Raw genomic sequence first — 15,751 nt, 5'->3', positions numbered from 1 at the left:
ACTGTTCAATAAGATAGACATTAGCTATTTAAATTTAAATTAAGATAAAATGTATACTTCAATTCCCCAGTCACATTTGCCATATTTTAAGTGTTTACCAGCCATATATGGTAGTGGCTACAGTGCTGCTATAGATTACATACACGAAGGGACCGGCATTCTAGAATACTGTTGGTAAAGAGAAATATTTTAAAAAGTAAAAAAAAACAGGTGAAATGAATTTTATGATTGAGGTATTTGGCGTTCCTCCTTTTATATTAAATCTTCAAGATTAGTTATGTACTTTATACTGGAGCACATCTCAATTTGGATCAGCCAAATTTTAGGTGCTCAAGAGCCATGTGTGGCTAGTGGCTGAAATACTGGACAGCATGTTCTAGAAGCTGGAAAGGTCTTAAGACTACTGAAGTCTTAAAAATTATACTTCATAAACTGAGACCATAATTTTGTATAATAAAAACAGTGGCATATAAATTACATATTACCCTCTAGTCTTCCGTTCAGAATGTTTTTTATAAACACACTTTTTTATATCTCCAAATTTAGATTACCTTGCTGCTTTTAACGTTTCTTCTGCAAGACCTTCTTCTTTTACCAGTTCTTCAAAATTTACAATATCTTCAAGATCAGGAACAAATCTACATGAGAATTTGGGAAGGCATTTATTAGGTCAAGTAAAATATGTACAATTGACACAGATATGAAAGTGGTACTGCAGGACACTAAAATTTTCAACTACGTATTTGGAAACAACTGTGCATTTCAGTTACTATTCATATCACCACTTTAGGTCCAAATTGAATTTTAGATATGAATATTTTAATCCTTAAAATCATGTAATCTTTACATGCATTCATAAACCATATTGATAAATTAACTATAATTTTCAGAAGTCTGCTGCAGTCTTAAAATTTGAGAAAAATCTAGAATAGTTTTCTTCCATATTTTATCTCAAAATATATCAAGAACAAACACCTTATCTACAATATCATTTGTAACAAATATTTAATGGACATAATTTTTAAAATGGCATAAACAAGGCAAAAATGATGTTTGCATCCATACCTAATGGCATTGCTGCTACAATGAAGACCACCAGATCTTATCATTCGTACATAGCCCATAGCATTACCTTAAAAACCACACAAAAAAATCAGATATTTATATAAATAACTCTAAATTCTAATAGGAATATAGTTATATACAGTAGTAAATTACAAGGTTTCTACTCCTAAGTACCAAAATATTTTGCTATATTTTACTTCAGTTCTTGTTCCATAAAAAGTAAAACTGTCACATATTCCTACACTCAAAATATATACTTATATACAACTATATTAAATATTTAAAAATAAACATTACTTTCATTTGATAAACTAAAATCATTAAATGCTGACTACATTAAAATGGTCAAACTTAAAATTATAATATCAATAATTTCTCCACTCTCACAATGAGATTCAATCTCCCCCCCACACACAATTAGAAGTGATATCAAGAAATCTTTATTTGATGCCTCCCAAATTTATATGTCTGGCCTGGACTCCTCCTCTAAACTCTAGGTTTTTTCATCCAATGCCTACACCTTTATGTCTAATAGAATTTTATATTTAATATGTCCAGTGCAAGCTCAGGATCTTTATCTCCAATTCTGCCTATCTCAGAAACTGGCAATTCTATCCTTTCAGTTGCTCAAGCCAAATGTCTTGAAGTCATCCCTGGCTCCTTTCTCTCACACTTTATAATCCAATTACCGGGCAAATTATGTTGACTTTGCCTTGAAAATGTAGCCAGAATCCACCCACTTTTCATTCACCCCCTCCACAGATATCCTCCTATCCAGTCAATCCATCACCATCTCTTGGTTGGAGCACTGCAATATGTACTGGCCTCCTGATTTCCCTACTTTCACCTTTAGCATCCTGCCACATTCCCCAGTGTTGTATAACATCTATAGAGCCGCTAGTGAATTTTTAAAAACTAAGTTGGAACGTATAGTGCTTTTTCTTTTCCTTTCTTTTTTTTTTTTTGAGACAAGAGTCTCCCTCTGTTACCCAGGATGGAGTACAGTGGTGTGATCTCAGCTCACTGCAACCTCCGCCTCCAGGGTTCATGCGATTCTCCTGCCTCAGCCTCCCAAGTAGCTGGGATCACAGGCATCCGCCCCCATGCCTGGCTAATTTTTGTTTTTTTTTAAGTAGAGATGGGGTTTCACCATGTTGGCCAGGCTGGTCTCGAACTCCTGACCTGAGGTGATCCACCCACCTCGGCCTCCCAAAGTGCTGGGATTACAGGTGTGAGCCACCATGCCAGGCCCCTTATCATGCTTTTTCTGAAAATGCTGTAATGGCTTTCCACCTCAGAATAAAACCCAATTTCTTTATGTGGTCAAAACAGCCCTGCATGATCTTGCCCTTTGCTACTGTTCAGATAGCATGCCCTGCCACTTAGACCTCTGCTTACTCCATTCCAGCCCCTGACTATTTCAATATTGTGAAACGAATATTTCAAAAATGTGAAACGAATCAGGGCTTTTGCACTTACTGTTGCCTCTGTCTGGTAGACTCTTTCCCCAGATGCACGTGGCTTACTCCCCGACCTTATTTAGGTCCCTGCTCAAAAGTCACCTCCTGCTTTCCCTGAACATTACTGACTAGCACTGCCCAGCCCCCTTATATCTCCTTACCCAGCACTTATCACTGACATACTATATATTTTTCTGTCTGCATCTTCCCCCACCTAGAGTGCAAGATCCATGAGTACAGCCTTTGTCTTCTTCACTGCTCCATCCCTAGAGCCAACATGTCCTGGCAAATAGCAGGAATTCAATTTATAATTAAACTTTATTGAAATGACTTGAAAGAAAGAACAGACGAAACTGTAAAAAGGAGTTAACAATTCATAATAGTAATATACATTTTACATACATTATCTTATCTGATGTTTTCAACAACCCTACATAAAAGTTAACATTGAATCTATTTTAAGGCCTATCCCAATATGAGAGATGACATTAAAATTTTTTTAATGTCCATCTTTAAAAAGTCAAATGTCTAGTTTCATTGTTTTCCTCCAAACCATGAGACCAAAGTCTGATGAAGCAAAACAGGAATGCCTAGTATAGAGCGGCAATTAAGAGTAAAAGCTCTGAAGCCAGGCCACCTGGGATCAAATCTGGTCTCCCACATGTTAGCTAAGAGACCTACAAATTATGTTATGTTACCTCTCTGTATCTCAGTCTTCTCATCTGGTAAATTAAGCTCAATAAGGACAGAGACTTTGTTTACTGTCATAAATATCATCAGCACCTAGAAACATTTGTTGTACTGAATGAATACTCGTGCAGTGAATGAAGGAAAGTAATATTTCATAAACGTTGTGGTAAGATTCACATGAGTTAAAACATATAAAGCACTAAGAATAGCCATGGCACACAGTAAATGCTCAATAAATGTTAATTATTATTATTTCAGCAGGCAAGTTATTAGTCAAAAAGGCTTTCCATTTTGCTCCCAGATTCTTTACACCTTTTCTCAAGGTATTTATCAGACTCAAAAGCACATTACACAGTGTTTTTTTTTTGTTTTTTTTTTTGAGATAGAGGCTCGCTCTGTCGCCCAGGCTGGAGTGCAGTGGCGCGATCTCAGCTCACCGCAAAGCTCCGCTTCCCAGGTTCACGCCATTCTCCTGCCTCAGCCTCCGCAACAGCTGGGACTATAGGCACACGCTGCCGCGTCCAGCTAATTTTTGTATTCTTAGTAGAGACGGGGTTTCACCATGTTAGCCAGGATGGTCTCGATCTCCTGACCTTGTGATCCGCCCGCCTCAGCATCCCAAAGTGCTGTGGTTACAGGCGTGAGCCACCGCGCCCGGCCCATTACAGTGTTTTATAAGCAGAGGTAAAGTATTTGTATTGGCCAGGAACAGTGGCTCACACCTGTAATCCCAGCACTTTGGGAGGCAGAAGCGGATGGATCACAAGGTCAGGAGATCAAGACCATCCTGGCCAACATGGTGAAACCCTGTCTCTACTAAACATTCAAAACTTGGCAGGGTGTGGTGGCGGGCACCTGAAGTCCCAGATACTAAGGAGGCTGGGGCAGGAGAATTGCTTGGACCCGGGAGGCAGAGGTTGCAGTGAGCTGAGATCGTGCCACTGCACTCCAGCCCGAGTGACAGAGCAAGACTCTGTCTCACAAAAAAAAAAAAAGAATTTGTATTTTCTAAGAAGAGAATAAAGAGTAAAATGATGGAATAAAATAAAAAGGATACTATTCCCCAGCTGTGGACTGCAACTTAGTGGTAATCAAGGTGACATTAGATGGCACACCAAAGAACACTTAGTGATTATGTATTTAGGGCAAAAATGACTAGCATTTTAAGGACTATGATTTAACAACTGTTATTTCTACGGAAAAATTACACTTTCAAAAAATATAAAAACATGAAACAAATAATAGTGAAGACAGTATTAACAGGATGCAAAAATTCTGCTTATGTGAATAAATAAAACTTAAGTAACACTGCTCTAGAAAGATAGCTCTTAATCTGAGGTCTACAGACCCAAGCTTTAAGCACATGGACTCTAGCATATTATATACAAAATTGTGCCCATATGTCATATAGGCATTAGTTCTGGAAGAATCATCCCGGAGTTTTCCTCAGATTCTCAAAAAAGGTTAAGAACTACTGCTCCGTAAGTTTGCCGCCTAATATTAAATGTCCTCTTGAAGAAAACAGTACTTATTTGACAATACTTCATATTGAATGGTTTATAAAACATTTACAAAGGTAAAATTCTCCAAGTTCTTGCACTAAAACATAATAGAAATGCCTAATATGCAAATCGATTAACTGATAAAACTTTACTCCACAATGAAATGCTTATAACATATTACCCACTGGTAAACCTAAAGTCTCCTGAAAGCAAAGGGGTTGGTATTCCCAGCACCTAACAGAAAATGTGGCAAAACAGATGCTTAGTAAATGCTTGATAAATGAATAAATCAATCTCACAAGGCATAATTTTCCCAAAATATAGTCAGTAAGATTTTACTGTTTGGTGTTAATATAAACTGTCAAGAATATAAAATCCATTTGGACTTATAGCTAAATAACCCCGGTTTAAGTCCCAGAAACATGACTTACTTCTTTCTCTAAGTTTCTCTTTTTTCATCTTTAAAACAATTACATGCCTATCTCATAGGGTTATTGTGAACATAAAGATAATGTATGTGAAAAGCTCAAATAAATATAAAGTTTTGTTAAGCTATGATTATTATGAAATGTAGTTCTTTTAAATATAAAGTACTATATATCAGAAGACAAGTTCCACTTGTAAGGGCAGAAGGACAATACATTATGTGCACAAGTAAGATGGTGTAACATAGAACTTAATAACTTTTCATATAAATACTTTATACCTTCACATTTAGACTGGAACTTGTGTGAACCTTTTAGAAGCCCAAAACAGTGCCTTGAACAGAGCGGGTATTCAATAAGTACTTACCAGTTTACAATTATTAATATGACCTTGGAGATTTTGTTATTAAATAACTTTTATTATAATTGAAGAGGTTTTATTTAAATGATCAGTCTATAGTCTGTCAATTATTTCTGCAGCAACAGTCTAATCATACTTACAAATTTTGGGGGTAAAAAAATTAGATGAGTGGAGTAAAGTTGAGCTCAGACTTTCACATGAGCTGCTTATTAGTGTGAAACAGTTAATATATGAGATAGACTGTAGGGATCTGTACTTGATTTCCTAACACTTTTATCATAACTTACCAATTTGGCTGATGAGTTGTCTGAATTGATCAAGGTAGCTCTGTCCCTCAGGTGTTATTCCAAGTTTTCTGATGCCTCGATTGAATTTTTCTGCTCTATCAAAAGGATACTACACAGAAAATTTTAAGGCTACTTTTAATAAAGATTTCTAAAGCACAAAATGCTTCCCAAATAAACCATGCCAATACCACTCTCCTTTTAATTTTGTATTTCAATGTGCTTAAAAATTAATTAAATTAACATTAATAAAAAATTCACAGACTACCAATGTTCAAGGTCAATATAATTTTTTTCTTTTTGACATTAGCTAAAGTGACTAATAATCAATGCCACTAACCTAATTTCCCTACCACAATTAGTCTCCTAACCCCCAACAACTCTAACAGAGAAAAGAAACCAATTCCTCCCAGAAACACTTGTTCACAGATATGTGACCAAGTTTCTGTGGACTGAATAGGTATTAGGGACTTAGAAACATACTCTTTCTCAATAAACACACGTCAGCTGGGTTAAAATTTCTAGTAACCATCACCAATAAAAAAACTACTTTTTGGTCTTGGTTGATTAGGAGATTTAGGAAATTATTCATTTTGTAATAATAAAGCAATTCTTACATAATAGCATGAATATTTATCTCTAAATACTAGGAATTTCTGCTCTAATAAAATGGGCTGGGCGCAGTGGCTCACGCCTGTAATCCCAGCACTTTGGGAGGCAGAGGCAGGCGGATCACTAGGTCAGGAGTTCAAGACCAGCCTGGCCAACATGGTGAAACCTTGTTTCTACTAAAAATAAAAAACTTAGCTGGGTGTGGTGGCATGCACCTTTAATCCCAGCTACTCGGGGGGCTGAGGCAAGAGAATCTCTTGAACCCAGGAGGCGGAGGCTGCAGTGAGACGATATTGTGTCACTGACCTCCAGCCTCGGTGACAGAGCAAGACACAGTCTCAAAAAAAAAATGAGTTAATACAATCCTCTACTGACAAACGTAATCTGTAATTTTATCAGATTATCCTAGAAAGTAATATTTTGCTACTATGGCACTAAAGAGAACTGCCATTATACAAGAGAGCTGGAACTACTAGGTGAATCTTAAGAAAAGTAATTAAAATAGTTCCGTATATGGCAAATCAAATATAGGACCCATCTAAGCCTATTGGTTCTCCAACCACATGGCTACATGCGCCTGCTGCCACTTAATCCAACAGACTCTTCACTTCACTATGGGAAAACAGCCTGGAAGGTGAAAGGACAATAGCATTCTTTTTTTTTTGAGACAGAATCTTGCTCTGTCACCCAGGCTGGAGAGCAGTGGCATGATCTCAACTCACTGCAACTTCCACCTCCTAGGTTCAAGTGATTCTTGTGCCTCAGTGATACAGCTTGCCTTTGTCCCCACCCAAATCTCATCTTGTAGTTCCCATAATCCCCACATGTCCTGAGAGGGATGAGATGGAGATAACTGAATCGTGGGGGCAGTTTCCCCTACCCTGTTCTCATGATAGTGAGTCAGTTCTCACAAGATCTTATGGTTGTCATAAGGGGCTTCCTGCTTCACTGGACACTCATTCTTTCCCGTCACCCTGTGAAGAGGTGCCTTCCGCCATGATTGTAAGTTTCCTGAGGTCTCCCCAGCCATGCAGAACTGTGAGTCAATTAAACCTCTTTCCTTTATAAATTACCCAGTCACAGATATTTCTTTATAGCAGCATGAGAACAGATTAATACACTCAGCCTCCTAAGCATCTGGGACTTCAGGCATGTGCCACCATGCCCGGCTAATTTTGGTATTATTAGTAGAGATGAGGTTTCGCCATGTTGCCCAGGTTGGTCTCAAATGCTTTGCTCAAGTGATCCACCTACCTTGGCCTCTCAAAGTGCTGGATTACAGGAATGAGCCACTGCACCCGGCTAACAGCAGCATTTGTATGAACTATCAGCGAGAATATCAATAGTGAATTGTTTTTGGAGTGCTAGGCAATATGTACCAGAATTTTAAATGTTCATATTCTTTGTCCTAGAAATTTCTCCTTAAGGAAGTTTTCAGAAAGTCTGTATTTACAGAGATAGATGTGTAAAGATGTCACTGTAACATTGTAAGAAGGAAAAATTAGAAAAACCTAAATATTGGTCAACAGAAGAGGGTTAAATAAGTTATGATATACATGGATGTATCCCTATCAACTCTTGGGATGAAGCAGATCTGTATGTAGTGGCATGTGATGAGCACAGTGCAAAATGCTATGTATACTATTACTCCATTTTTACTACCAAAAAGCAATATATGTGTGTAAATATACATGTTTATATACAAAGATATCTGAAAGCCTTCACACTACATTGTTAGCGACTGCCTCCAGAAAATGGAATGGAAAGAAAAATGAAGGTGGATATTCAGTTTATTCACTCTGTATTGCTTAAATGTTTCAAAATAAGCATGTCCTGCTTTTATATTATTTTAAAATAAAGAAAAGTATCACCTGGCTACATTTATGATTTAATTTTTTCCTTACCTTAAGCCTACAGATAATGCAGAGTAAGAAATTATACGAAAAATGAAACTAAAACCCCAATAGAGATCTAAGTAATGAATTTTAGCATACACATTTGCCATATACTCAACAGCTGAATCAAACACCTTAAAAAGAATAGGTAGCCTACCTTATGATCATTTTGGTCCTTAATTTCCCTGAAAAATCGAATATCTTTAATCAATCTGGATTTGATGTGTTCATCATACATAAATTGGCTAAATATATAGAACTTCTTTTTCAAAAACTGGTAGGTGAAATTAACCTATGAAATTAAAATTCAGAAAGTTGAAAAAAGTTAATATAAAAATTAATTCAAATCAATTTAAATCAATTTTACTATATAACAATTATCTATTTGTACTACCTATAAAGTACTATTTATAAGTCTATTTCATATAGGACCTGAAAATATTTCAATAATGTTTTTTATTGCTCAAAGTCACAAAAATTTCTATAAGTTCCTCTTACATATTTTTACTAAAAAAGAAAAAAGAAAAGAAAAAAGTGGAAAATATTCTCATGATAGGACTAAAGGCTGTAGTGAGAATCACAAACCAGACTCAAGACCCTAGTTTTTAAGCCATGGTCCAGTGAGAAGTTTCTATGCTCCTCCATCAATAAGATTACTTACTGCTCATCTACAGGTCTAGAATGACACTAAAGTAAGAAACATGGTGTTCTCTGAACCTTCCTGAAGATACCACACATTCAATTATCTATCCATAAATATTTCTGATCACTTCTTACATGCAAGGCAACGTGCCTTCTCCCATGCTAGACATGGTCCTTGTCTTCACGAAGTTTATATTCTAGAACAGGTGACAAACATTTTAAACAAGTATTGTTACATAAATTATTAAATCTCTACTGCAATTATTTCTCAAAATGTTAAGTATGTGTGTACTTTGACAATAAATAACAAAAATCCCTGACCTTGACTCAGAAAATCCTAAGAAAGTGAGGTATGAGCTGAGATTAAAGTCAAAATAGCACAATAAAATTAATTCTAATCTACAAATGGAAATAGTATAAGATTAATTCCAACCTTCAGGCAGAAATAGCATAAGATTAATTCCAACCTACAAATGAAAACCCTAAATTCATTTCCAACCCCCACCAACTCTCAAGTATTACTAATGATTTTGACAAATTTGTGCCCTTTTTATTCAGTATTCATTTAGTCAATTATGGAAACGAATGATTTTCAAGAACTTATCTTGCAGCTTAAACATTCTATTCTCCTTGTTCTTTCTGTTCCTTTGCATTTTTTAAAAAAATCTCTTCAACAGTCTTTTTTTTTTAATCCTTTCCACTTTTAATAGTGGGTAACTATTCTGCCATCCTCTGATTTCTATCCTTCTATGCTCATTTCATCAACAGACATCAGTAATCTACATTCATTAGTGTAATTAACTGATGAACGTCTATATCCCCGTGATTACTGTGAAAGCAGGAAGTGTCTTTTTCTCACACTAGTGCCCAGCACAATCCCTGACACATAAAATACATTCTTATCTGTTACATGAATATTTGATAGATGACAAAACTCAAGGAAGAGCTTATGCTCAAAAGTTGTTTTATTTATCCTCAAAGGTACAAACATGATCATTACATGGATGACTCCTTATTTGGAATTTAAAATTGTATGTTTCATTTCTATATTGATAACCACTATAATGGAGGGCCAATCATATCACTCATTGGCTCAAAATCTTCAATGCCTTCCCACCATATACTAAAATGATCCCAACTTTTTTCCTCCCAATTCCCTACTCCAAATGTGTTTAATAATACTGTACTACTTAAGCATTCACAGCAGTCTTCTGCCCTAAAGGAGAAATTAATTGTGCTCTGAAAACCAGGTAAATTGAAAGACGTTTTTCCACAGACAGAAAAATAGCATACGAGTTCAAAGGATTCCTTCAAGTGAATGCCCTTTTCATGGTTTTTTTTTTTTTTTGAGATGGAGTTTCGCTCTTGCTGCCCAGGCTGGAATGCAATGGCCCTATCTCGGCTCACTGCAACCTCCACCTCCGAGGTTCAAGCAATTCTCCTGCCTCAGCCTCCTGAGTAGCTGGGATTACAGGTGCCCGCCACCACGCCTGGTTGATTTTGTATTTTTAGTAGAGACAGGGTTTCTCCATGTTGGTCAGGCTCGTCTCAAACTCCTGACCTCAGGTGATCCTCCATGCCTCAGCCTCCCAAAGTGTTGGGATTACAGGCGTGAGTCACCACACCAGGCCGTGAATGCCCATTTCTAAGAAGATTCAATATATTTTTAGTAAGTTCCTATTTATATGGACATCAAATAATTAGTAACCCCTGCCCCAAAAAGGGCATAAGTAACATTAAATAAATTACTATCAACTGCTCACTTTCAAAAGTAAACTTTCAGAGATCACAGAATCAACACAGATAAACATATATATATGTGTGCAAACACATATATTAATGTGCTGATGTCCTCAAATATCTAGTGCTCTTTATAATGATGGCTCTGAGATGGTTATCTACCCTAAAGTGTCTTTGTATCACAGCTCTCATCACATCCAACACAATTTTAGGACCAGACATTTTAATTACTAACCAGAAAAAAATGGAAATTCACGTAAAATATAAACTAGTTGTGTATGTTTGCCGGAATATTCTATGAGAAAACCACGTTCCAAGCTATTAAACAGGGGTCTATTACCCACCCAACCCCCAAAGAAAAGTTCTTACGGTTGTATTCATAATTCCCGTGCCATGTGTTCGAATTGAATTAGCAATATGCCGAATATTAATAGTATTCAAATGCTTGTTATTGCTTGTTCGTTCAATAAAAATCTGCAATGAAACAAATTTATGCTCAGTAACAACACAACCCATAGCAAACACTGGTCAGAAAGATATCCAAAGAAAATTTTAGAATCTATTTCATTAAAGACAATTTCATTGAAAATGCATTCAAGAAGATAGTACAGGTGAATATCCTTAATCCGAAAATCTGAAATCCAAAATGCTCCAATGAGCGATCCTTTGAGCGTCATGTTGGTGGTCAGAAGTTTACAATTCTGGAGGATTTCAGATTATGGATTTTCAGATTAGGGATGCTGAACTGGTGTATGATACAAATATTCCAAAATCCAAAAAAAAAATCTGAAATCCAAACACTTCTTGTCCTAAACATTTAGAATAAAGGATACTCAACTTGTACAATCAAAGCAAAAAAAATAAATAAGGCCTCGAAAACAATTACTTTTTGTTTCATTTAATTTCACCCATGAGAATCAATTCCTTGCCCCCTCAGCCTTCCCACTATATCTCCACCCACATTAAAAAAAAAAAAAATTTATAAACCCTACTCACCTGATTGTTGAGATTATAGAGGTATCGGGACACAAATATATGAATGTTTCTCATAATTTCTAAAACATCAAGGCCCTACAACATAATAGACACGAAAGTTTTATTATAATTCGTTAAAATAATCAGTTAAACTTGTATCAGCATAGTGACTTATTGATTATATTGTTTCCTAATATTTTTAAGTTATTTTAAAGAATAAAAGGTATGACCAAAGGTTAAAAGACAAACAAGACTATCTCCTTAGGGAAACCTGGCTGCTTATTACTTTATCTTTTGTGCAGACAGAAATAGTTAAGTTTAAATATTCAAAGATCCATGACCCACAGTCATCTCCCCACCAGCCTTGAGAATATTTGTCTCTTCAACAATCTTCTCTATATTTTTTCTACAAAGTAAACTAATGGCCAGATTCTAAAAGGTAGTCAGAATATGCTGTGACATTTATAAAATATATACTACTTTTCAGGTACTTTGCAAGGTTCCTTATATGTAATTCTAAAATATGAGGTATCATTCTTCTAAATTCCACAGGTGACAAAAATGAAGCTAAGGAAGTTGTTCTCTGAGGCAAAATAGCTAGGAAGCAGCAGGACCTTGGGACTTTAGAAAGTCTAATTCCAAACTGTTATGCTTCTTTTGATCACACCAGATAACTTTCAAATAGTACAAGTTATCTATTAAGAATCCTTCATTATTTAGATATTACTCTAACACCCAATGGTATCATATAAACCGTTCCATAGTTTTTTCTAATTAGAGCTCAAAGGAGCATCACAATACCTTTTTAAGTTTTCATTATAACTTTTATCATATTTAATTTGTTTACACATTTTTTCTCCCAGAGGCTATTACATGAGCTAGGACTATTTCTATTTATCTTTGTATTCCTAAACATAGTTCAGTGCCTAGCATGTTCTCAATAAATATTAGCTATATAAATGAATGAACGAAAGGATATACAGACTGATCCTAGAAATAATCCCTACATGCAGCAAGATAAAGGGAAAACTAGAATTCTCAAATTTTAGAACTGAATAAATATTTTTTGGTAAGTATTATCTGGATCATCTTAGAAAGAACTCCATGCAAATTATCTGATAACATAAATTATTATATTCATGAGATAATGCCATACTGTACATTAACTAATTGAATTAGCAAAGCTAAATGTTTTCCTATACTCCTCATTTTAAGAACAAACACATTTATAATCATGTAAATAACCATTTTTCCTAAGATATTAAATTTTATATACTATAAGCAGGCTTAAAATCCTTAACTGTGACTTTGAACTTCTTAAAATTCTACAGAAGTCACCTCACTATCCTAATGGTTTCTGAAAAGCTGTATATAAATCTATATATATATATGTATATCTCAAATGCTCAGAAGACTGAATATAAGTAGGATGCCTGTGGTAAATTCCTTTATAAAGCAATCTAGCAGCACCTAATTTTTTACTGTTGTCATGTATAAGATTTTATACAGCAAATAATTTCTTAAAAAATAAACACATACTAACTAAAGCAAAAAGAAAATAGACTTCCTTAAAAAGGACTGTTATGGCCAACAGTCAGAGTATGCTAAAAAAAAAAAAAAAGAATTTTATACTATACCTGTTCCAAAGTCTGACTGGGAAGATGTGCCTCTGTCATAACCAGTCCATAACGCTGAGTAGCTAAGTTTCTCATCTCACTATAAGTGGCCCAGTCATGAAGGGCTACTGTTGTTAGATTGTAGAAAGTCTTGTCTAGGTAGTGAGTTACATAAGCTACAAAAAAAAAAAATTTCAACTTATGAAACAGTAGAAAAGGAAATGAAACTAAAAAGGAAAAAAATCAACTTATCCTTGAACATCAGATTTGTTCCTTTAAAATATGGTATTAATAAAAATGAGAAAAGAAACAAAATGTAATTAAAGAATAACAACACAAAATTTAAATATACCCTCAAAGTTTTGTTATTTAACGGTAGGTTAAAAAAATAGAGAATATGACTCTAAGAAGGAAAGCAAAACACTCACCCCGAATGTCAATGAAACGATTGAAAAACCGAATTGGATTCAGAGAGAAAAAAAGAGCCAGGTCTTTCATGCCAACTTTGAAAGGGTTTCGGTCATCCAGCTTTAAATGAGTATGCACAGAAAGTCGCAGATCTTTCTCTATTTCTTTGCATAATTTGTCCAGCAAATGCTATTCACAAAAGATTTGATACTTTAATTTTTCAAAATGATATTGCAATTGTATTGTTTCCCTACATGTCTATGCTCCTTTTTAAACCAACAGTTTTTTGGTCAGAAGCAGTTACATAAATTCTAAGTCTTTATTTTCACTAATACCTTAAGGTTAATACTCTTGAAAAGAAAATATAAAACTAATGATTGATGGTATCATTATAAGGAACATGAATATGCAACTTAAAGCATAAAATTTATGGAAACCAGCAACAAAGGAGGAAAGGTCATGAGAACATGCAAGAGAGAAAAGAAAAAAAGCTTTCTTGTAATAACCATTAAAAAAAAAAAAAGTCACAAAATTCATTGTGCTAAAGGTAATAAAATTAATCATCTTTTCTAGTCTACCAAGGAGTTCTAAATTACTAGCCAGGCATGTATTTTATTTCCTAAATAAGAATATTTAATACAAGAAATTATAAAAAGTTTTTCACAATTTCACCAAACCCAGGTAGGATTATATTGTGAAATTTCCTCATTTTTAATTCCTCCCTCCAAATAAAAATATCGCTAGATGGAAATTTAATTTCAAAGATATCAATATTGATAATATATATTTCCTTAAAGCAAAGAGGGGCACACATATTGGATTCAAATTACTTTTGTTACACGCTAAATCTCTTAAATATACAATTTCCTTCTCTTAGGAGCTCTGCAAATAAAATTCAGTAAAATATTAATAGTTAAGTTGCTTTAACTGGACCATTAGCAGCTTTCAACATTCAAACCCATTTCACATTTGCATTCTTCTAATAAACAACTTTAAATTAAAATATCTATTAACAAAAGTAAATTTAAAATTTCCTAATTCCTAGTCTGATTTCTAAATAAATGAATTACAGACCAATTAGCATAACAGTGATATTGTAACTAAAAATAGTTCGTTGTTCTACCCAGCAATTTATAAAAAATTTAACTCAGTGACAGTCTGCTTCAATCGAACATTTTTTTCCAAACACTACATTCCGAACATGTTTTAAGCTTTTCAATCTCAAATATGATGTTACCTCATTTAAAATTTCCATAATTTCCTTGTCATAGCAATCCAGAAGTATCTCATAGGACTCTAAATGCCTTGCATGCATCATAGCAGGTACACAGTCGCGCAAAGCACTGAACATGTACTAAGAAGAAAATTAAAATGTACATGAATTTAGAAAAACCAGGTCTCTAATCTAAACAATACTGCAAAAGTTAATTATCTTAAAAGACAAAACCTCAATCTGAAGGAAAAATGATTTTCCACAACTGTCTTAACTTTCCTAAAGAAAAAGAACCTAAAGCATATACTTTAACTAAATATACCCCAAAAAATCACATTCACTACTCTTTTCCTATCTTGTGCATTCAAACACTTATTTCCATAAAGAAAAAGAAAAATTTGAATATTTTTTAAAAATATTTTTTCTTTTTCATTATAATTTGCTGATGAGTAAATGTCAGACTACTATGACATAAACTAAAATTAAGTGAAATGAAAATGATTAGGAACATGAAGGAAGAAATTAAATAAATTAACTTCATCAACAGTAACATAAAATTTAACTACAGACTATAAACACTTAATGAATATGCAGTTTACAAAACAGTCAATTTTAAAATAGTTTACTAAGTCAAAAGATCTATTTTAAACTAAAACGGTTTATACAGTGCCTTTTAAAATGATGGAATTATTTTTTAAATTGTTCTTTACTTACATGTAATCTGGCTGCATCAACAGCATTTTCATACACATCATCTAAATAAATTGGGAAGACAGCTCGATGCCAGTATAAAAAACAACAGTCACATTGTGTTTGGACTCTACAATGTAAAGTAGTAATCAGTCACACCAAAACTGAAAAAT

At 34.4% G+C, this 15,751-nt stretch overlaps 1 protein-coding gene across 8 annotated transcripts in view; it reads right to left on the bottom strand.

Moving 5' to 3' along the window:
- The window catches only part of WASHC4 (WASH complex subunit 4), a 63,418-nt gene that overhangs the window by 11,516 nt on the left and 36,151 nt on the right, over positions 1-15,751 (bottom strand). For 5 of the 8 annotated variants that reach the window (XM_065524736.1, XM_065524737.1, XM_005572088.4 and 2 more), the window contains 10 exons: positions 15,603-15,708; positions 14,913-15,029; positions 13,696-13,864; positions 13,289-13,443; positions 11,673-11,747; positions 11,046-11,150; positions 8,452-8,586; positions 5,791-5,899; positions 1,066-1,132; positions 552-638 (listed from right to left, as the gene is read on the bottom strand). In XM_065524736.1, the coding sequence (XP_065380808.1) occupies positions 552-638; positions 1,066-1,132; positions 5,791-5,899; positions 8,452-8,586; positions 11,046-11,150; positions 11,673-11,747; positions 13,289-13,443; positions 13,696-13,864; positions 14,913-15,029; positions 15,603-15,708 (1,125 nt within the window). Of the gene's footprint in view, positions 1-551; positions 639-1,065; positions 1,133-5,790; positions 5,900-8,451; positions 8,587-8,940; positions 9,134-11,045; positions 11,151-11,672; positions 11,748-13,288; positions 13,444-13,695; positions 13,865-14,912; positions 15,030-15,602; positions 15,709-15,751 lie in introns of those variants that run through there. The other 3 variants (XR_012420560.1, XR_012420561.1, XM_074007664.1) reach the window with 2 other exon arrangements.

Source organism: Macaca fascicularis, chromosome 11 (assembly GCF_037993035.2).
Source record: "Macaca fascicularis isolate 582-1 chromosome 11, T2T-MFA8v1.1".
In the NCBI taxonomy this organism is placed as follows: Eukaryota; Metazoa; Chordata; class Mammalia; order Primates; family Cercopithecidae; genus Macaca; species Macaca fascicularis.
Note: the sequence above shows the minus strand (reverse complement) of the source record. Positions and strands in the feature narration are given on the sequence as shown.